Source organism: Choloepus didactylus, chromosome 7 (genome assembly GCF_015220235.1).
Source record: "Choloepus didactylus isolate mChoDid1 chromosome 7, mChoDid1.pri, whole genome shotgun sequence".
Lineage (NCBI taxonomy): Eukaryota > Metazoa > Chordata > Mammalia > Pilosa > Megalonychidae > Choloepus > Choloepus didactylus.
In genome coordinates this window covers 42,894,304-42,918,540 of record NC_051313.1, presented here as the reverse complement: position 1 = coordinate 42,918,540, position 24,237 = coordinate 42,894,304, and the positions used below count along the sequence as shown (strand labels likewise).

Below are 24,237 nucleotides of genomic sequence, written 5' to 3'. Positions count from 1 at the left end.
CTCAGATGAAAATTTCTTTCCATTTGGCCAAAATACAACTTTAAATTCATTTCAAGCGTATAACTGCAAGCTGCTTTCTATACCATCTACACATGCCCAAAGAGGAGAGGGAACCCTACCTGAACCACTCCCCAACTTTTATCTGGCTAGCTAGGGAGAGATAGTTAAGAACACAGACTCTGGAACAAAACTATGTGGGTGGAACTCCCAGCTTCACCACTTATTAACTGAGTAGCCTTGGCAAATTACTTACCCTTTTATGCCTAGCTTCCAACTTTTAGGGTAGTTGTGAGAATTAAATGAATTTAGGTACGTACAATACCTAAAAAGTGCCTCACAGGTAGGTAGTAAACAATCAATTCATGTTAGCTATTGGCTGCTTTAGTAATTCTTAGCCACATCTCATATCTCAACTTGGGCCTAACTCAGGGATGCCTTTTCTACCTGGAGCCAGGTAGGAACCCTTCCTCTGCTCTTTCATGGCACCTGTCCTTCCCCCAACCCTTAATAAATTCTATTATCATTACCTACTTACTTGCCAGTCTTTCCCAGGACTTTAAGTTGTTGAACCATCTCTATCTGTTCAATCACAGTATATCCAGAACCTAGTACAACACCTAACACATACCAGGCACGCAATCACTACTTGTTGAATGAATAATGAAGATAATTAAAGATAGCAAATTTTTAACTCAACCCAAAGTTTGCTAATGCCTTCAATATACTAAAGAATACTTGAAAATATACCTTATTCTCCCACAAATTAATAACTCCACATTTTGCTTTGCCAACTGTTCCAAAAGGCTTTATTTAACAAAGCTCACAAAACAAAGATAAAATGAAACTAAACCACTAAAGCAAAATTTAAAAGGAAACAAAGAACGAAAGGAAAGGGAAAGTGCCGGTTTGGAAGTATTATGTCCCCCAAAACGCTGTGTTCTTTGATGCAGTCTTGTGGGGGCAGATGTATTAGTGTTGACTAGGTTGAAATCTTTTGATTGAGTGTTTCCATGGAGATGTGACTCAATCAACTGTGGGTGAAACATTTGAGTAAATTATTTCCATGGGGATATGGACCCCACCCCTTCAGGGTGGATTCTTGATTTAATCACTGGAGACTGCTCACACACAGAAAGACCTCAGAGCAGCTGAGAGGGACATTTTGGAGAGAAAAGGTCTGCTGGTGAAGCTAAGAGAGGAACTCAGATGCTTAGATGCACAGGAACTGAAGAAGCTAAGAGAGGACAAAACGCCCCAAGGGCAACATTTTGGAAACAGCTGTTGAAAGCAGGCTTTTGCTAACACTTTGGAGATGCTAACCCAGAGTTTGCTCCAGAGAAGCTAAGAGAGGAACCCTTGAACCCTTTTATGGCCTTAGGACTGTGATTTTGTAATCAAATAAACCCCCTTTATAAAAGCCAATCCATTTCTGGTATTTGCATAACGGCAGCATTAGCAAACCAAAACAGGGAACAAACTTCTAGGATATGCCAGATTCTATGTTAGATTCTTTCCATGTGGTTTCTGGCTCTCTGAGCTAAGGAATGAAGGGAGAAGGACAGGGTTATGACACAACCTCCCAAGCTGATGAAAGTTACCACAACTAATAAAACCGTGCTCTAGCTTCCTGAGAGCCAAAGCAAAGGTGGAAATATAACAGTGTGGGTGTCTACGCCCAATTATCAAAAAATATATTTCGTTTCCCCAAAAAAGATAGGCATTTTCCCTGCACATAGCTTCAGTAATTACTTGTGAGGTCTCACACTTTTTCTTGAAGCATACTTTAAATGTGATTTTGGAAGCAACTTTCAGAAATTATATGCCTTAGTTTCAGAGATGCTGTCATAAGAGCATTATCAATGACTGCTTAATTTTCAAAGAATATTTCAAAAAAGTATTTTTTGAAGGTTTCGATGGTTTCTAAAGTGTTACTGGTATCTACTTAATTCTTCCTGACCTAAGAATTCCTTATTCTATATTTTCATTTAAGTAAATCAGTCTGCTAATCGCTGAAGAGAACTTCAGAGTTTTATTTTCTTAGAAAATAAGGTTCAGACATTCAACAAAGTATTGGCCAAAACTGGAAAAGAGAAGAAAATGGGAGGACAAAAAATGTCTACCTTGCTATCTCATAAAAGCTTAAATGAGAGCCAATAGCAAAGAAAAAACAAACAGTAAATATAAAAGCTACTCCTGTAAAGACTAATTTCCCCCTTACTTTCATGTCATTGAAAACTGAACAACAAAGTTAAGATTTCCCTGCCCCTAGAACAAAGGGGCCTGAAGTAGCAAAGTCAAAGCCTTACAAAGAGTAAGGGAGACTATTTAAACCCCCTGAAATTACAAAGATATGTTGAAAACTATTTTCATGTAAACCAAGATTACAAAACAACTGATTCTACTCTTACTAAATTTTCTCCACTAGATCTTCCCCTCCTATCTACTAGATAGACAGAGATGGAGGTAATTCAAAATACAGCCCTGCAATGGCAATTCTTCCACCTCCTGTCATACTTTCACCTATTACTTCTAAACTGACGATTTAGGATGAAAATCAAAAGCCTAGGCTCTTAACCAGCATGCCCCACAGCCTCACAGAATCAAGTAGGCTGGCCCTAATTACTCATGCTAATGGCCATTTATGCAGATGAACCTGCCAATATAGAGGATGACTTGGTCCCCCACTCCACCCTTCTAGCTACATGAGCTTGGTGAAGTTACCTCATCTTGATTAGTCTCAGTTTCTTTATCTGAGAAAAAGCAGCAAAACCATCTACTCTGAAGTTAATATAGACTTAAATGGGGTTACACAGAAAGCCCTGCCACAACATCTGGCAGAGTATGTGCTCAATAAACTTTAATTCTCACACCATGAAATGCAAGCTTGACCATGTCACATCCCTGCTTTTGAAATCTTTTAAAGATTCCTCCATAGTCTTTACAGTAAAATGTAAATCCTGACACAAGGTGCAAGATTTGATTTCTCTCTCTCACCCTCTCCCCCAAGTGAGAAGTATACTCTCACCTTTGAACTTCTAAACTACTTTGTTCAGAGAGCTCTCAAATTTACTAATCAAATTTACAATTTTAAGGCTACAAGTTATCTTCAGATACAATATTATATTTATCATTACACCCCTATTTACACTACCTAGCAAAAAGTAATAACTAAATATAATTTTTATTAAAATCCATTACTTACTTTACAGTAGGAATAATATTTGGCTGGGGTTTTAATAACCGTAAACGATACCACATACATCTTCCATAGACTTTTCTGATATTCTTTAATCGAATTTGCTCTGTCAAGAAAGAAAAATAAGGTGAGTGAAACCATTTTTCACAGTGAAGGAAAAACCAGAATTTATACCACCTTTGTCTTTATTACCATGCTAATCTTTTATTGGAACATGAAAGTACTGCTAATTTAAATAACCTTTAATAAATTCACAACATAGGTTAAATTTTCAGCCATTTAGAACAAATGATCTATCTGGAAAACGTCATTCAAATACCAAACCAACATTTTTCATGTGAGACTTAAATAAGTAACTTCTAGTTGAAAAACACAAAAAGTGACTTGACGCCAAAATATTTAGTCATGAAGTCAGTAATTTCTAAGAAAATTTTCTCCTCCTTTCTCTTTCGCTTTAGAAGGACAAAATGTGTAAAATACCCAACATGTGGCTTAAGGAAGCTGAGCAGAAATTATCCTCTTTAAACATGAAAATAATTACTTACCAAAATACCCCCTAATCAAAGTTTAGATTTCATCTATTTAAAATATAAAATCAATAGGACTTGGAGTTTTAACATAAAATCAACTTTCAGTCAAAACCAACGTGATGAGTAAAATTCAATATCACAAATTCTAATTATTTACATTAAATTGGAAAAGTCACCCAAATTCATAAGAACTTATTAAGATAGGTTTATTTAATTAAGAGTTGTGACAAAAGGTATTACTTTAGTCCCCAGGAAAAAAAATGCAATTCAATTAAAAAGGGAATTAAATTAAAGCCAAAATATCAAGCATTTTTAAACTCACCACAACCACTGGTTTGAATAACTCTCCCAAGTTAAAAAAAAAAAAATTAAGTTTTAAAATAAGATTCTACAAAACTACAGACCTTAAAAGAAATACCAGATAGATAAAGAACTCTGCATATAACAAGAGTGTTCCAAAAACACCATGAAAGAAGTCCAACAACCCTGAAACCACAATGCTTTGAAGAAGGCATCCACATGGGAGAGCTACCTACAGGAGGTATCAGTATCACATATGGTAAAGGATTGAGTGCAGGAGGGAGAAGTAGCAGAAAAGAAGACTGGTTATATACAGAGGACCAAAATACGTTAATATATTAAGAGTACTTGAGTCAATTCTCCACTGCCGGAGAAAGGAGTACCTGTGATGGTTAGGTTCATGCAATTATTTGGTCAAGCAAAAACTGGTCTAACTGCTACTGTGAGGACATTTTGTGGACTTAAATCATCAGTAAGTTGATTGCATCTATGAATGATTACATCTACAGTCAACTAAGGGGAGTGTCTTCAGCAATGAGAGACATTTAATCCAATCAGCTGAAGGCTTTAAAAAGAGAAGTGATGACTTCAGCAGTCACAAGAGAGAATTTTCATCTCTACTTCACACAGCCAGCACCTCCTGGGGAATTCACTGAAAACCTTCACTGGAGTTGCCAACTTGCAGCCTGTCCTATGGAATTTGGACTCATGCATCCCCACAGTTGCATGAGACACTTTTATAAAATCTCGTATTTACAGATATCTCCTATTGGTTCTGCCTCCCTAGAGAACCCTGTTAATACAGTACCAATATGAAAAAACAGAAAACAAGAATGAACCCTGTGATATCGGATTGGAAGTGAAGGAAGCAACATGAACTAACATCCTTTAGTATACAAATATAAATCTAAATGTATGCACACACACACAAACATACACATACACAAACACATGCACACACACACACACCCTAGCTCTGTCTACCAGGTGGGTCCAAGAGCAATGAGCACACCCAGAGCCCAGATTTTGGCTTCCTAGTGCCCAGAAGTACCATTCCGGTTTAGCAAGAACCAGGGATCCTTGGAAAAATAACTGGTTCAACCGCTTAGGAAAAGTACAAGATGAATTCAAAATTCTTGTTGTGCCACAAAGCAAGAAAGTGCTCAAAGAATGAAGGATATTAAAAGTGGCTCCATTGGCCAAATTGAGGACAATCCAAATATCATAATAAATGATAATGAAAAATTATAATCCATTGAATAATGTAAGAAACCATTAAATAGAAATACTTTATATTTATATTTAATGGTTTGATAATGATCAGGATATTTACATAGTTTCCAAGTACCTCCCCACAAAATATTAAGTACAAAGTAAAAAAGGATGACTTTACAGTGGGGAAATGAGGTAGGCTAATTGCCCCACCAAAGATGTCCACATCCTAATACCCAGAATCAGTGAATATGTTACCTTACATAGACAAAGGGACTTTGCAAATGTGACTAAATTAAGGATCCAGAAATAAGAGATTATCTGATTGAGCCCAATATAATCAAAAGTGTCCTTTTAAGAGGGAGGTAGAAGAATCAAAGGCAGAGAAAGCAATGTAATGACAGGAAAAGATGCTGAGTTGATGTGCTTTAAAGATGGAGGAAGGGGCTACAAGTCAAGGAATGTGGGCTGTCTACAGAAGCTGGAAAATGCAAGGAAATGGATTCTCCCCTAGAACCACCAGAAGGAACCAACTCTGCCAACACCTTGACTGTAGCTAGTCAAACTGATTTCGTACTTCTGGTCTCCAGACCTGTAAAAGAATAAATCTGTTGTCTTAAGCCACTAAATTTGTGGTAATTTGTTACAGAAGCAATGGAAAACTAATACAGGAATGTACGCAGACACTAACCTTAACCAAGTGATCAGTGAAATCATCAGCAACAGAAAACTGAAATCATATACCACTTGATAGAATGCAAAGTACAAAAAATCAGCTTTGTGAAATTCCTACCCGGAGATACATGAGCTGATTCTAATGAGGAAACGTAAGACAACCCAAATTGATAATCATTCTACAAAATAACTGGTCTGTGGTCTTTAAAGTCAAAGGAAGACTGAGGAACTCTTCAAGGCTGAAGGAGATTAAAGAAACAACTCAACTAAATGTGATGTGTGATTCTGAACTGGATCATTTGCTATAAAGGCCATCCTGGAGACAAGTGCCAAAACTTGAGTGGGATCTGAGAATGAGATGGCAGTAATATTAATTTTCTCACTGCTATCATTAAATCATATATATACTTTTGACAACATCACTGGTATTTTTATCTACACCTTATCAAGTCAATGAAACAAATCCTTAAAATTAGTCTCCCATTTTCAAGTATAAGACCAAGAAAATGTTTGATAAGGTTATAAGAACAATGCTCAGGTCTCTTTAGGAACCAAACTGCTTAATCTAGTCAAAAGAATGATAATCTTTAGCAAAGAGAGTATACACGGTTTTCAGTTCCCTTATTCTTGCACAGTGTATGCATACACCTCACATGCCCCACTCTTCCAACCTAAAAATTAATTCTTAACCTAGGAGAATACTTAATCAGTAAGTACTATAGGGTGTGGTTTACACAGCAACATAGTGGAAATTAGATTTTCAAAACAATTAAATACTCATGGTACAGATTCCAACTCTGTATGAATGACTTTAAGTCAAAGTAGGTTGGTGATGAACGCACAACTATATGATGATACTGTGAGCCACTGATTATATTCTTTGGATGGATTACACAGTATGAGAATATATCTCAATAAAATTGCATTACAAAAAAAAGTAGCTATCACAAGCAAAGAAAGTTCTTCTGGTCTTCCTATAAAACACAAGAATACAAAGAAGTTCACTTATAAGCTTATAGTTGATAAAATTACTAGTGACATGGCTACTAAAATTATATTAGGAATATTGTTAATTTATAAAAGACTATTTTAAGAAATTCTCTGTTTATAAAAAAGGGAAATTTCAAGGTCAAAAAACAATTCTGGGATTTAAAATACAACATAATGTATCATGATCACTGTCAGCAGCTGAACACAAAGCTAGTATGTCTGCAGAGGTACTTCAGGTGTGGGGCAGCTAACATTTCATAAGCTACAGAGTGCCATTTCAAAAATAGTTGCATCTATCTGTCCATGCCAGGATGAGAAATTTATAATGAAACTGAGTGAACTCTTATTACCACATTCAAAGAACCCCAAGAGTTGAAAGAAACCTTAAGTGCAAGATCTGAGGTCATCAAAGAAAAAAAATAAATAAAACAGATAAAAGCCAAAGGATAAAATGATTGAAGTAATGCAGTGCTTTTACAGTAATAACACTGAATGTTAAGAGATTAAACTCCCCAATTTAAAGATGAACATTGGCAGAATGCATAAAAAAAAAAATATGATCTATTTCTATGCTGTTTACAAGAGACTCATTTTAGACCAAAAGACACAAATAGGTTGAAAGCGAAAAGACTGGAAAAAGATATCCAAGTAAGCAAAAGAGAAATGGGGTATAAGAGACAAAGAAGGACATTATTTATATATATATATATATATATATATATATATATATATATATATATATATATTTTAAAAGGGGAAATTCACCAAGAAGCAATAACAAGCAATAACAATCAAACATATGATTGCACTTAACAAAGGTGACCCAAAGTACATGAAGAAAACATTGGCAAAACTGAAGGGATTAATAAATGTCTCTACAACAATAGTGGGAGAAATCAACACATCAGTCTCATCAATAGATACAGCATCTAAACAGAGGATCAATAAGGAAACAAAGAACCAAAATAATATGATGAATGAATTAGATGTAACGGACATAAACAGAACATTGCACCCCAAAGCAATGTTCTATTGATCTCTATATCCTGGAGATCTCTATATGATCTCTATATCCTGGAGATCATTCTCCAGGATAGATCACATGTTGGGTCAGAAAACAAGTCTCAATAAATTTAAAAAGACTGAAATTATACAAAGCACTTTCTCTAAACATAATGGAATGAAGCTGGAAATCTGTAACAGCCAGAGAACTGGAAAATTCACAAATTTATGGTGGTTAAATAACATGTAGATCAAAGAAGAAACTGCAAAAAAATCAGTAAATATCTCATGAATGAAAATGAGTACACAACATATCAAAATTTATGGAATGCAGTGAAGGCAGTGCTGAGGGAAATTTATAGTCCTAAGCATCTACTTTTAAAAAGAAGAAAAAGCTAAAAATCAAAGACCTAACTGAACATCTGGAGAAAGTAGAGAAAAAACAGCAAACTAATCTCAAAGCAAGCAGAGGGAAAGAAATAACAAACATTAAAGTGGAAATAAATGAAATTGAGAACAAAAAAAAAAAAGAGAATCAACAAAACCATACGATGGTTCAAGAAGATCGATAAAATTGTCAAACCCTTAGCCAGACTGAGAAAGACAAAAAGAGAAAAGATGCAAAAAGATTAAAAATGAGAGAGGGTCATTACCACAGACCCCAAAGAAATAAAAAAGAACATAAGAGGACACTATTAACAACTGTATGCCAACAAACTAGACAACTTAGATAAAATGGACAATTTCCTAGAAACACATGAACATCCTACACTGACTTCAGAAGAAATACAAAACCTCAACAAACCAATCACAAGAAAAGAGACTGAATCAGTCATCAAAAACCTCCCAATAAAGAAAAGCCCAGGTCCACATGGCTTCACAGGTGAATTCTACCAATCATTCCAAGAATTAACAGCAATCCTGCTCAAACTCTTCCAAAAAATTGAAAAGGGAACACCCTTAACTCATTCTATGGAGTCAACATCACCAAAATACCAAAGGCTGATAAGATACTACAAGAAAAGAAAATTACAGACCAATACTCTCATTAATATAGATGCAAAAATCCTAAACAAAATACTGACAAATCGAATTAAATAGCACATTAAAATAATTATACATCAAGAGCAAGTGGGTTTTATTCCAGGTATGCAAAGGTGTTTCAAAACAAGAAACTCAATTAATGTAACATACCACATCAAAGAATCAAAACAAAAACCCACATAATCATTTCAACCGACACAGAAGAGGCATTTGACAAAATCCAGCATCCTTTCTTGAAAAAAACACTTTGAAAGGTAGAAATTGAAGGAAACATCCCTCACCATAATAAAGGGCATATATGAAAAGCCCACAACTGACATTGTATTCAATGATGAGAGACTGAAAGCTTTCCCTCTAAGATTGGGAACAAGACAAGGATGCACACTGTCAAGCTCTAGCTAGAGCAATCAGGCAAAAATAAAATAATGTAAAATAAAAATAAAAGGCATCCAAAGCAGAAAGAAAGAAGCAAAATTTTCCCTATTTGCAGACAACATGATGTTATATTTAGAAAGTCCCAGAAAGTCTACAATAAAGCTACTAAAGCTAATACACGAGTTCAGCAAAGCGGTGGGATACAAGATCAACATGCAAAAATCAGTGGTGTTGGACAGAGAAGAAGATGGCAGCATAGAGAGGAGTGGAAGCTAGTTTGTCTCCCTGGAACAACCAATGAACAACCAGGAACAACTAGTAAATAATCTGGACTAACTGCCGGGGCACAAATGTGACTGTCCACTCATCATACAACAACCTGAAGTGGGAGGAATGCCCGAGATCGCACCATAAAAGCTGTAAGTAAAAACTGTGGATCCAAGTCAGGAAACCCAATCCCTCACAGCCCAAACTGCAAAGCCTTGCAGTGCTAGACAGCAGCACTCTCCCAGCAAGTGAATATAGCTCAGCTGAACTCCAACTGGGGTTTTAATTAACAAGAGTGGACTGCTCAATACAAGATACAAATCCCCAACAAGCAGACAGAGACTTTTGGTGGCCCTGAAGAGGGCTTTCTGTCCCTTTTTCGGCTCAGTGGAGAAATCCTCAGCCATTTTCAGTTCCCAGCACTGTGACCCAGACAAGGGTGGAGATAGCTCAGGCAGAGAGACTATTCAAATGTAAATGACATCTCCCTAGGGGCTGTATCTTCTCTAAGAGGAAGAAGGTGGTGCCAAGCTCTACTACCGGCTTCAATTCAGAACCAGACCCCAGAGCTTGGGGGGAACAGCCATGGGCCACACTTCCTTACACAGGTCTGGAGCTACAGGCTGACAGGTGCTACCTGCTGAACAGAAAAGCACAGTGAATTGAGGCCTCATAGGATGTACCAATCTTCTAAGACACACCCTCAGGGAAACCAGGTACGATTCCCTCCTTCCAAGACCTGAGACTTTCTGGTCTGGGAAAACCTGTTTGGGGTAACCAAGGAAACCACGCCTAGACAACAGAAAACTACAACCTACACTAAGAAAAATGAAGTTATGGCCCAAAGGAAAAAAGTTACACTTCAACTGAAATACAGGAATTTAAACAACTAATACTAAACCAATTCAAAAAATTTAGGGATGATATGACAAAAGAAATGAAGCATATAATGAAAACACTGGGTGGACATAAGGTAGAAATCGAAAGTTTGAAAAAACTGGCAGAATCTATGGAAATGAAAGGCACAATGCAAGAGATGAAAGACACAATGGAAACATACAACAGCAGATCTCAAGAGGCAGAAGAAAACACTCAGGAACTGGAGAACAAGGCACCTAAAAGCCTAAACACAAAAGAACAGATAGACAAAAGAATGGAAAAATATGAGCAACATCTCCGGGAACTTAAGGACAAAATGAAATGCAGGAATGTACATGTCATTGGTGTCCCAGAAGGAGAAGAGAAGGGAAAAGGGACAGAAGCAATAATATAGAAAATAAACAATGAAAATTTCCCATCTCTTACGAAAGACATAAAATTACAGATCCAAGAAATGCAGCATACCCCAAACAGAACAGATCTGAATAGACCTACGCCAAGATACATCAGATTATCAAATGTCAAAGATAAAGAGAGAATCCTAAAAGCAGCAAGAGAATAGTGATCCACCACATACAGAAGAAGCTTGATAAGACTATGTGCAGATTTCTAAGCAGAAACCATGGAGGCAAGAAGGAAGTGGGTGATATCTTTAAGATACTGAAAGAGAAAAACCACCAACCAAGAATCCTATATCCAGCAAAACTGTCCTTCAAATATGAGGGAGAGCTTAAAATATTCTCTGACAAACAGACAATGACAGAGTTTGTGAACAAGATACCTGCTCTACAGAAAACACTAAAGGAAGCACTGAAGACAGAAAGGAAAAGACAGAGTGAGAGGTATGGAAGACAATTTGGGGAGATAGCAGCACAGCAATGTAAGTACACAGAACAAAGATGACCGTGAGCATGACTGAAAGAGGAAGGTTAAGACCATGTGGGACACCAGAAAGAACGACGAAAGATAAAGACTAGGATTGTATAACTCAATGAAACCTAGGGTGCTCAACGACTGTAATAAAAGGTACAAATGTTTTTATATGAAGTAGAACAAATGAATGTCAACATGGCAAGGTGTTAAATACAGGGTGGGATTGGGGGGAAGATACAATCAATGCAAACTAGAGACAACAGTTAACAGAAACATTGTACAGTCCTTTAATATAACAAAGGCAATATACCAAAGCCAAATGCATAAGGGGGTGGGGCGGAGGGACATAGGGGAAGGGTATGGGACTTCTGGCACTGGTGATGTTGTCTGACTCTTTATTCTACTTTAGTTGAATGCTATCTTTCCTTTTGCTGCTTTCTAGCCATCATGTTTTTCTCTCTCTCTCTCTTTCTTCTTTTTTCTTTTGTCCCTCTACCTTCTTTGACTTTTCATCCATTTTTGTGGAAGAAATGGAGATGTCCTTATATAAATAGTGGTGATGGTGCAAAATACATAAATATATGACTATACAGGGAACCAACAATTGTTTACTTTGGATGGAATGTATGGGGTGTGAACAAAACAGTCTTAAAAAAAATGGGTTGATGAAGAAAACCTGAGGGTACTATATTGAGTGAAATAAGACAAGACACATAAGGACAAATATTGCAGGGTCTCACTGATATGAACTAATTTATAACATGTAAACTCATAGACTTGAAATATAAGTTACCAGGATATAGAACAAAGCTAAAGAATGGGAAGCAGTTGCTTATTATGAGCAGAATGTTCAACTAGGGTGAACGTAAACGTTTGGAAATGGACGGATGTGATGGTAGCACATTGTGAGAATAACTAACAGTGCTGAATGGTGTGTGAAGGTGGTGGAAAGGGTAAGCTAAGAGTCACGTAGGTCACCAGAAGGAAAGTTGGAAGTTAAAAGATGGGAATGTATAAAACAGTAATGTTGTGGTGGACAGTGTCTGTAATTAACTGTACAAATATTAGAAATCGCTCTCATGAACTATGTATGTATGACACTATAACCGCAAGTTAGTAATAGAAGGGCATATAGGAAAAAATATATACCTATTGCAAACTATATACTATACTTAGTAGTACTGTAACATTCTTTCATCAACAGTAACAAATGTACTATACCAAAACTATGAATCAATAATGGAGGGGGGTGGTTAGAGGTATGGGAGGCTTTGAGTTTCCTTTTTTTGTCTTTATTTCTTTTCTGGAGTAATGAAAATGATCTAAAAATTGGGAAAAAATTAATTGTGGTGATGGATGGTACCATGGGCAACTGATTGTATACTTTGGATCACTGGATAATTGTATGATATGTGAACAATCTCAATAAAAAAAAAAATCAGTGGTGTTTCTCTACACTAATAATGAGCTAACCGAGGAGGTAATCAAGACAAAAATTCTATTTACAATAGCAACCAGAGGAATCAAATGTCTCGGAACAAACTTAACCAAGGATGTAAAGGACCCATATATTCAGCAAACTACAAAACACTGCTAAAAGAAAACAAAGACCTAAATAACTGAAAGTACATTCTATGTTCATGGATTGGAAAGGCTAAATGTCATCAAGATGTCAATTCTACTCAAATCAATCTACAGATTCAATGCAATACCAATCAAAATTCTAACAACTCACTTTGTAGAAATGGAAAGGCCAATTATCACATTTATTTGGAAGGGTAAGGGGCCTCAAATAGCCTAATATGTCTTCAAAAAGAAAACTGAAGTTGGGGAACTCACACTTCCTGACCTTAAAGCATATTACAAAGCTACAGTGATCAAAACATCACGGTACTGGCATAAAGACAGACATATTGATCAAAGGAATTGAATCAAAAGGTCAGAAATAAGACACTCAGATCCATGGTTAATTGACTTTTCACAAGGCTCCCAAGACATTTAACTGGGATAGACATCTCTTCAATAAATGGTGCTGGAAGAACTGGATATCCATATTCAAAATAATTAAAGAGGACTCCTATCTCACACCCTATACAAAAATTAACTTGTAATGGATCAAAGACCTAAATACAAGAGCCAGTACCATAAAATTCCTAGAAGAAAACGTAAGGAAGCATCTTCAAGAGCTAGTGGTAGAAAGTGATTTCTTAGTCTTTATAACCAAAGCACAATGAAAGAAAAAATAAATGGGATCTCCTCAAATTTAAATGCTTTTGTGCCTCAAAGGACTTTGTCAAAAAGGTGAAAAGGCAGCCTATTCAATGCGAGAAAGTATTTGGGAGAAAATATGTGGAAACCACATATCTCATAAGGGTTTGATATCCAGAATATATAATAAAATACCACAATTCAACAATAAAGAGACAAACAACTCAATCTAAAAAGTGGGCAAAAGACTTGAAAGACATTTTTGCATAGAGGAAATACAAAGGCTAAGAAACATGAAAAGATTCTCAACTTCAGTAGCTATCAGGGAAATGCAAATCAAAACCACAATGAAATATTTCACACCTACTAGAATGGCCACTATTTAACAAACAGGAAACTACAAGCGTTGGAAAGGATATGAAGAAATAGGAACATTTAATTCATGCTGGTGGGAATATAAAATGGTACAGCTGCTGTGGAAGAAAGTTTGGTTTCTCAGGAAGCTAAGACTAGAACTGCCATATGATCCAGCAATCCCATTAATAGGTATATACCCAGAAGAACTGAAAGCAGGGATATGAACAGACATTTGTACACCAATGTACATAGTGGCACTATTCAAAAAGATGGACATAGCCCAAGTGTCTATCAACTGATGAACGGATAAACAAAATGTGGTATACACATAAGATGGAACGTTATTCAGCAGTAAGAAAGAATGAAGTCCTCAAGTATGCGACAACATGGATAAACCTTAAGGACATTATGCTGAGTGAAACAAGTTAGACACAAAAGGACAAATATTATACAGGATCTCACTAATATGAACCAATTGTAATATGTAAACTCATAGAGTTAAAATATAGAATACAGGTTACCAGGAGATAGAATGAATATAAAGAATGGGGAGTGGATGCCTAATGTGTCCAGAATTTTTAACTAGGTTGAATTTAAATGTTTGGAAATGAAGAGAAGTGATGGTAGCACATTATGTTAAGTGTAGCTAACAGTACTGAATTATGAGTGTGATTGTGGTTGAAAAGGGAAGTCTACAGTCATGTATGCTACTAGAAGGACAGCTACAGGATAAAACATGGGACTGCATACCACAGTGAAACCTGTGGTGGACAATGACTTTAATTAACAGTACAAATATAGGAATGTTCTTTCATGAATTAGAACAAATGTCCGTCACTATTACAAGGAGTTAATAATAGAGGGGTACATGGGAAAACCTACTGGCAAACTATGGATTATAATTAACAGTAATATTTTAATATTCTTTCATCAATAGTATCAAATGTACTACACCAATGCTAGGAATCAATAATGGGGGGGGGCAGATACAGCTATGGGACGTTTTTTGTTCCTTTTATTATATATACACATTTTTTTCTTTTTGGAGTAATGAAAACATTTTAAAACTGATTGTCATGATGAATACACAACTATGTGATGATGCCATGAGCCACTGATTGTATACTTTGGATAGACTGTAGAGTGTGTGATATATCTCAATAAAACTGCTTAAAAAATAAAATAGTTCATTGCTTTTAAATTTATCCAATGATAATCTAATAAACCAAAGCCATTTCATATCCACATCCATTTACAAAATTTCATGAACAAGGCCTTCATTCTATTTATCCCACATAATTTTATCCTAAGGTAATAAATTTTTATCCGAAGTCATTTCTTCTAATACTGAAACATACTTCTTGAAATTAATTTTTCTATTCCCTGTGTGCTGGTTTGAATATGTTATGTCCCCCAAAACGCCATGTTCTTTGATGCAATCTTGTGGGGGTACACGTATTAGCGTTGATTAGGTTGGAACATTTTGATTGTTTCCATGGAGGTGTGGCCCCACCCATTCAGGCTGGGTCTTGATTTAATCACCAGAGCCCTATAAAAGCTCACAAACAGAAGGACCTCAGAGCAGCTGGCTTAGCTCAGATATGCTTGGAGTCGTGGACCCCTGATGTTGAATGCAGCTTGGAGAAACATTTTGAAGACAATCATCTGGAAGCTGACGCAAGCCACATGCCTTCCCAGCTAAGAGGTTTTCTGGATGCCAGTGGCCTTTCTCCAGTAAAGGTACTCTTTTGTTGACGCCTTACCTTGGACACTTTACAGCCTTAAGACTGTAACTTTGTAAAAAACCAATCCATTTCTGTTTTGCAAAACGTCAGCATTAGCAAACCAGAACACCCTGTGACTGTAAAGTTTTCCAACTTTTAATTTTTAAATTTTCAAGCCTTCAGAAAAGTCAAAAGAATACTATAACGAACAATACCCTTCACCTAAATTCACCAGTTGTTAACATTTTGTGCCACTCTTGGCTTAATCTCTACTTCCTTCTCACTATCACTCTCTCCCCATTTTTTCCTGAACTTTTTTCAGGTAAACTGCAGACATCTAGACCCTTTACCCCTAAATGCTTTAGCACATATCACCAAAGAATGAGAACATCAAGTTTATCATTCTCAAGAAATTTAACATCCATAAACTTTACATGTGAAAACTTCTGACATTACAATGTTTTTTGTACACAGTTAACAAGGCAATATAAATACTACAAATTCATAAACTATTAAACATAAAGAATAAAATATGTTATGCTTTCATTTATAAGCAACTTGTAATTACCCCATACATTCAAAGAGTTAAAAAATTCTAAATACTAAAACTTATTTTTAAAATACAAAGTACAGTTTTGCCAATAAGGTACAATTTTGATAAAATGACTTTATCTTCTTCTTCAAATATATTTTGTCAAAGCCTGAAGTTGCAGATAGCTTAATTTATGGAAAATATTTGTTTAATGTAATTGGCAGAGCAGTCTTCACAGTTAAACCAAACTTTCTATCAAGTGTTTCATTTATCAATTCAAATAAAATACAATACATATCTTGATATTTTGAGAAGTATTATAAAAAGTTGCTAAGAAATCAATTTTAGAACACATTTTGCAATATAAAAATTAATAAAGTTATATAGAAGTACCAGATTGTTTCATTATAAACTATTAAAGTAAGATGTATCACTCTTCTTTTCAAAATTTAGTGAATCCTAAAACTATTCCTAAGTCCCTAAGGTGTCCAGGAAAATAGTAACAAAAAACAGAAGGTTATGGTCACTTTTTCAAAAGTCTAAAAGACCTCACACACCAGTTTTTTAGCTACCCAAACTCTTTCTGCATCTGGAAAAAATATAGTGACTTACTATAGTGATGCCAGTTCACTCACTGTTACTCAGTTTGGAAATTTGTGATCTTCTATTAATTAAAAAATATATAGGAAAACAAGTTTTACCTTAATAATGCAGCTTGGTTCCCACAATGTTTAAAAATAGAAAAAGCATGAGAATGATAATTAAGAAGGGAATACTTGGGAATCACTGTTCTAAAACACCAAAAATCACAGCTTCAGGAGAAGCTAAAACTTTTATTATGCTACTTAAACTATGATATGCCTGCCATCCTCAAGGCCAGTTCAGAACCATTTGGATTTGGGACAGAGGCTTGACTGAACTAAACACTCCTCACCATCACCATCCAAAAGCACACAATCACAGGTTATCTAAATAGGAAGGATCATAGAAATTTGGGCTCATCTGCTGCCTACCCCTTATGCATACCCTGGTAATGGAGAAAGAACCCAGAAGGCAACTGAAAATATTCTTGAACTAAGGAAACAAAGAATCAGATCAGAGCAGTATCTCCCCTCGCCACCACCACCATCATCAGGAATGCCTGAACAATATAATTGCAAATTAATATAAACCAAATGGCTAAACTGAATCCCAAGAGCTATTCAGTCTTCTCAAATCTGGTACTTGGCTAACCAGTAGCATACAGCTATTCCACATGATCACCTACCTCAATTTTCTTTCTCTTCTATAGAACTGAAACAAGTACTAAGGAGCTGGGTTTCTCAACTTTAGCACCTGACATTTTGGATGGGGTAATACCCTGTTGTGGAGGGCTATCCTGTACCTTATAGGCTTCTTGGCAGTCTCTACTCACTATATGCCATAGCACCTCCCCAGCAGAGACAATAAAAACAGATCTGCAGATCATCCTATAGATATGTATTATCTTCATAATGTAACCACTTCCTGTATTTTTTAAGTGGTCTTTACAAAGCTTGTTTACAGCCAACTCTAATAATTGTGAGCCTATACACCCAGGGATAATTATTAAATACCTGTTAATTTCCTTTGCTTTCAGATGACCTCTATCTCAAACTAGCATTGATTGGGATTGTTTCAGGCTGTGTTCCTCAAGCATTTTTTTTTTTTTGTCTTTTTAAATAATCAAATTCACTAACTCCCCCCCCCAATATGGCGGGGGTCTATAAGTACTCAAATATACATGATTCTCTTTTTTGGGGGGGAATGAAAAAAGGTACCTGTTGTCTTTTCACCTCTGTTTATTCACCCAACCTTTCCTATCTGACTTTTCTCAGTGACCATCTGTAAGCCACATCACTGAATTTGCTTTTTTTTTTTAATGCAATTTTATTGTGATATAGCCAAACACGATATAATCCATCCAAAGTATATAATCAGAGGCTCAAAGTATCATGATGGAGCTGTGCACTCATTGCTACAATCAATTTCAGAACATTTTCATTACTCCAAAATGAAAAAAATAAAAAAAGAACACCAAAACATCCCATGCCCCTTATCCTCCCCTATTATTTATTTATTTTTTGTATGTATTTTATTACTCATCTGTCCACACACTGGACAAAAGGAGTGTCAGTCACAAGGTTTTCACAATAACAGTCCACAATAAAAGCTATATAGTTATATAATCATCATTAAGAATCAAGTCTACTGGATTACAGTTCAACAGATTCAGGAATTACTTTCTAGCTATTCTAATATACTAGGAACTAAAAAGGAATATCTATATAATGCATACAAAGAACCTCCAGAATGATTTCTCGGTTCTACTGGAAATCTCTTAGCCACTGAAACTTTATTTTGTTTCATTTATTTTTCCCCTTTTGGTCAAGAAGGCATTCTCAATCCCACAATGCCAGGGCCAGGTTCATTCCTTGGTGTCATGTCCCACAATGCCAGGGAGATGTACACCCCTGGGAGTCATGTCCCACGTAGTAGTAGGGAGGGCAGTGAGTTTATTTGCAGAGTTGGCCTAGAGAGAGAAAGCCATATCTGAGCAACAAAAGAGGTTCTCTGGGGGTGACTCTTAGGCATAATTATAAGTAGGCTTAGCTGCTTCTTTGCAGGAATAAGTTTCATAAGAGCAAGCCCCAAGATCGAGGGCTTGACTTTATAACTGGGAGTCCCTAGTGCTTGCGAGAATATCAGAAATTCCCCAGATGGGCGAATCTGTTTATATTCCCCATGTTTCCATTTTTTTTCTATTCAATTTTATTGAGATATATTCACATACCATAAGTCATCCAAAGTATACAATCAATTGTTCACAGTACTATCGTATAGTTGTGCATTCATCACCACAATCAATTTTCTGAACATTTTCCTTAATCCAGAGGTCATCTTGAAGGCAAAGGAAATTAACAGATATTTAATAATTATCCCTGGGGGTACGGGCTCACAGTTATTAGAGTTGGCTGTAAGCAAGCTTTGTAAAGATCACTTTAAAAATACAATAAGTGGTTACATTATGAAGACAAAAATAATTACCTATAAGATGATCAAAATACTTCGTGGCTTGGAACAAAATCTCCAGTGACAGTATCATATTCCATAACCTAAAAGTACTGTTTCCCAAACAAATGTAAATGTAAATTACATATTTTGAAAAAACTGTTTAGATGACTCAAAAAGCATCTCTGCTGATGACAAAGACACTGAAGTTGAATATCTACATGAGGAATTTAAGAATAATTGTTTCCTAGAATGTAAAGGGATAAATTGTATTTTTAAGTAACGTATTTTATAATGTGAATTTTAAATAGACAACTAAAGTTATAAATCAAACTTTTTAAATAGGCATGATTTCATCTCTAAAAGAATGTATATTCAAACTGGCCAAAAACTTTTTTCATCTCATTAAGAAATAGGAGAGTGCTAAATCATATCTAATCATTTACCTGCTTAAAACCCTTCAACAGCTTCCTATTGCATCTAAAATAAAATCCAAGATGTAGTGCCCCCTTGAGGAGCCTGTGGAGAATGCAAGGGTATTCGCCTACCCCACCTCCATGGTTGCTAACATGACCACAGACATAGGGGACTGGTGGTTTGATGGGTTGAGCCCTCTACCACAGGTTTTACCCTTGGGAAGACGGTTGCTGCAAAGGAGAGGCTAGGCCTCCCTATGGTTGTGCCTAAGAGCCTCCTCCCGAATGCCTCTTTGTTGCTCAGATGTGGCCCTGTCTCTCTAGCTAAGCCAACTTGAAAGGTGAAATCACTGCCCTCCCCCCTACTCCCCCCTACGTGGGATCAGACACCCAGGGGAGTGAATCTCCCTGGCAACGTGGAATATGACTCCCGGGGAGGAATGTAGACCTGGCATCGTGGGACGGAGAACATCTTCTTGACCAAAAGGGGGATGTGAAAGGAAATGAAATAAGCTTCAGTGGCAGAGAGATTCCAAAAGGAGCCGAGAGGTCACTCTGGTGGGCACTCTTACGCACACTTTAGACAACCCTTTTTAGGTTCTAAAGAATTGGGCTAGCTGGTGGTGGATACCTGAAACTATCAAACTACAACCCAGAACCCATGAATCTCGAAGACAGTTGTATAAAAATGTAGCTTATGAGGGGTGACAATGGGATTGGGAAAGCCATAAGGACCACACTCCACTTTGTCTAGTTTATGGATGGATGAGTAGAAAAATAGGGGAAGGAAACAAACAGACAAAGGTACCCAGTGTTCTTTTTTACTTCAATTGCTCTTTTTCACTCTAATTATTATTCTTGTTATTCTTGTGTGTGTGCTAATGAAGGTGTCAGGGATTGATTTGGGTGATGAATGTACAACTATGTAATGGTACTGTGAACAATCGAAAGTACGATTTGTTTTGTATGACTGCGTGGTATATGAATATATCTCAATAAAATGAAGATTAAAAAAAAAAAAAGAAAGTAAAGCAGTACTAGCTAAGAAGAGAAGACCACTTAAAACACTTATTATATTATTCATATAGAAGGTTTGGCATATACACAAAAGCAAAAGGAAGAAAAAATCCACAGTTCCAACACTCAGATATAAACAGCATTTTAGTATGTTTTCTTTTTAGACCTCTTTCTTTAGATCTGGGAAGATGGGAAACGAGAATGGGAGTTGGCAATGTTGAGGGCACACAATCAGGACAGGGACATCTCTGAATATGGAAGCTCCAGCAACTGACTTCCTGGGACAATAAACTTTCCTCAGTAAAGGGTTGGCCATGGGGCTGCCTCAGTCAAGGCCCTCAAGGGCCCTTCCACAGTAATGATGATGCCTGGTACCTCTCCCTGATGCAGCAGCTGGCCAAGTGACACTTTCTCAGAGAGCAGAACAAATAGAGCATACAAAACTCAATTTAAGAGGACTGTATAATGTGTAAGTGTACAAATTGAGAGACAAGCACATAGAAGCCAAAGTTTATATTAGAATCACATTAACTGTAACTTTTAAATTTTTAATTCTTAAACATCTCCCATGCTTAGAAATTTCATTGTAAACATCACTTAACGACTACTAATAAACAAGTGAATAAAGACACCATAATTTATCCACCACATTACAATTAGACATATAAATTGTTTCTAATTTTTCAGTACTATGGACATCTTTTGTCCTAGAAGTATTTAGAACTACATCCTCGGAACAGAATCTCAGGGTACCACCATGCTTCAGCAGCCAGTATAAAGCCAATTTTGATTCTTCTGTGAAAAAAATTCTTTGAGGGGAGAGACTGTATCTTATAGATAAATGATTTCCCCTCCCCTTTCCAGTTGCCTAGAATATAGGAGGTACTAAATATCTGTAGAGAATGATGAATTTTATTATTTAACAAATATTTGGTGAGTACCCGTGCCAGTTTGAATGCATTATGTCCTCCAAACACCATTATCTTTGATGTAATCTTGTGTGGGCAGACCTATCAGTGTTAGTTAGATTGTAATTCTCTGAGTATTTCCATGGAGATGTGCCCCACCCAACTGTGGGTGATAACTCTGATTGGACAATTTCCATGGAGGTGTTGGCCCGCCATTCAGGGTGGGTCTGAATTAAATCACTGGAGCCATATAAATGAGCTGACAAACAGAAGGAACTCAGTGCAGCTGAGAGTGACATTTTGAAGAGGAGTTACAGCCAAGGAGGGACACTGAAGAACGCACTGGAACTGAGAGAGGAGCTTCAGCTTACAGAGACATTTTGAAGACGGATGTTGAAAGCAGACTCTTGCTCCAGAGAAGCTAAGAGAGGACAAACACCCCAAGAGTAACTAAGAGTGACATTTTTGAGGAACTGCAGCCTAGAGAGGAATGTCCTGGGAGAAAGCCATTTTGAAACCAGAACTTTGGAGCAGACGCCAGCCACGTGTCTTCTCAGCTAAAGGAAGTTTTCTGGACACCACTGGCCATCCTCCAGTGAAGGTACCCGATTACTGATGTGTTACCTTGGACACTTTATGGCCTTAAGACTGCAACTGTGTAACCAAATAAACCCCCTTTTATAAAAGCCAATCCATCTCTGGTGTTTTGCATTCCGGTAGCATTAGCAAATTAGAACAGTACCTATTGTGTACCAGAACTTTTCTGGACACTAAGGATACAGGAGAAAACAAAACAAAAATAGCAATAAACAGAACAAGTAAATTACATAGATAGAAGATGGTAAGTGTTATAGAGTAAAACAAAGCAGAGAAAAGGAAGATAGTGTGGTGGGTAGAAAGAAACATCACAATTTTAAATAGGATGCTCAAGGAAGGCATCATTGAGAAAATGTCATTTGACAAAGATGTAAAGGAGATGAGGAAGGAAGTAATGTGGATATCTAGAGGAAAAGCATTCCAGGCAAAGTGAGCAGTCACTGTAAAGGCCCAAAGATATAAGTGTGACACACATGCTCCAAGAACAGGCAAGGAGGCTAGTATGGCTGGAATGGAAAGGGCAAGGGGCAGAGTAATAAGAAATGAAGTCAAAGAAGTCATAAAGGACAAAACTTTAACTTTTATTCTGATTGCGAGGGAGGGCCTTGAAGGGTTCTGAGTGTCCTGAGCTGACTTCTGTTCTAAAAGGATCACTCAGCTACTATTTTCAGGAGTTAGGCAGAAACAAGGAGGCTTGTTAAGAGACTAATGATATTATAGGCAATAACCCAGGACAGTGATGTTAGAGTAATGAAAAACGGTCAGACTGGATATATTTTAAAGGTAGAGCCAACAGAACAAGCTAACAGTTTGGAAATGGAAAATGAAACAAAGAGATGAGTCCGGAATAACTCTGAGACTTTTGCCTGAATAGTTGAAAAGAATGATTAACTGAGAGGGAGAAGACCATGGATCAAGAAGAATGGGCAAAGGGGAGATAAATCATATCAATTTTGTGCATATTAAGATTAAGAGGTCTATTAGAAAGCTGAGTGGAAATGTGACTTGGGCAGGTATATCGACACAAGTCTGGAGCACAAGAAAAGAAGTCTAGGCCAGAAATATAAATTCTGGAGTCTTCTCAAATAAGATGATATTTAAAACCATAAAACTGGATGGGATCACCACAGGAATGAGTGTAGATGAAAAACAAAAAAAACAACAACAAAAAAAAAACAACCAACTTTGGGGTATTCTGATATTAAGAAATCCTCACTGCTAAACTATGTTCAATAAGTTACACCATAAAAACAGATTCTACCTCAGTAATACCTCAAGTATGCCCCTTCCATTGCTATTACCCACAATGCCCACTGTACAGGCCCACATTATTCGCTATCTGCTTTTTATTCTCCTATTCTTTCTCATCCTATAAGACACTATTAAATTAACTTGCTACATCTCATTTGCAAAATTATTCTATAAAATGTCCACAAATGACATTCTGCCAATCAAATCACATACAAACTGTACTGCTGTGCATAAACAATGTTCTCCATATAACTTAAATCTACTTTTCTGGCCTTTTCTCATACTTTTTGTCACTCTATAAGCCCTAGCTCCAACTGACTTGATATGTACTTTGAACAGGTCCCATGCTTTCCCCCTTCATTCTATTATTTCTTTGCACCATCCCCCGATTCCATCCACTGAAATCTTCCTCAATCTTTAAAGTCTAGTCAAAATCCACCTATTTACGAACGATTTGCAATGGATGGAGGTGGCCTAGGGTACATCGACTGAGGAACAGAATGGTGAACTGTGTGTGCGTGTGCATACAATGGAATACTGAGCAACTGAGAGAAGGAGTGAAGTTATGAGACCTGCAACAAGGTGAATGGAACCTGCAGACAGCGTTTGAGTGAACTACACCAGAAACAAAGGCAAACACTATAATGCCTCACCAATATGGACTAACTACAATGTGTCAATTCAGAATTTAACCTTAGAGCACAGCTTATCAGGGAATCACTTACTGTAACGGTCCCTAGATTGTAAGCTCTTACAGCAAGTCACATCTATTCCTGAATTGCATTGGCTATCTCCAGATTCCGAGATGCTGATCCCTTTGTGTATAACCTAATTGATCCCTAGAACTTTGGGTA

The 24,237-nt window shown here is 36.7% G+C and overlaps 1 protein-coding gene across 1 annotated transcript in view; it reads right to left on the bottom strand.

Moving 5' to 3' along the window:
* The window catches only part of SEC63 (SEC63 homolog, protein translocation regulator), a 96,128-nt gene that overhangs the window by 50,094 nt on the left and 21,797 nt on the right, over positions 1-24,237 (bottom strand). The window contains exon 2 of the mRNA XM_037842746.1: positions 3,203-3,302. Coding sequence (XP_037698674.1) covers positions 3,203-3,302 — 100 coding nt within the window. The remainder of the gene's footprint in view (positions 1-3,202; positions 3,303-24,237) is intronic.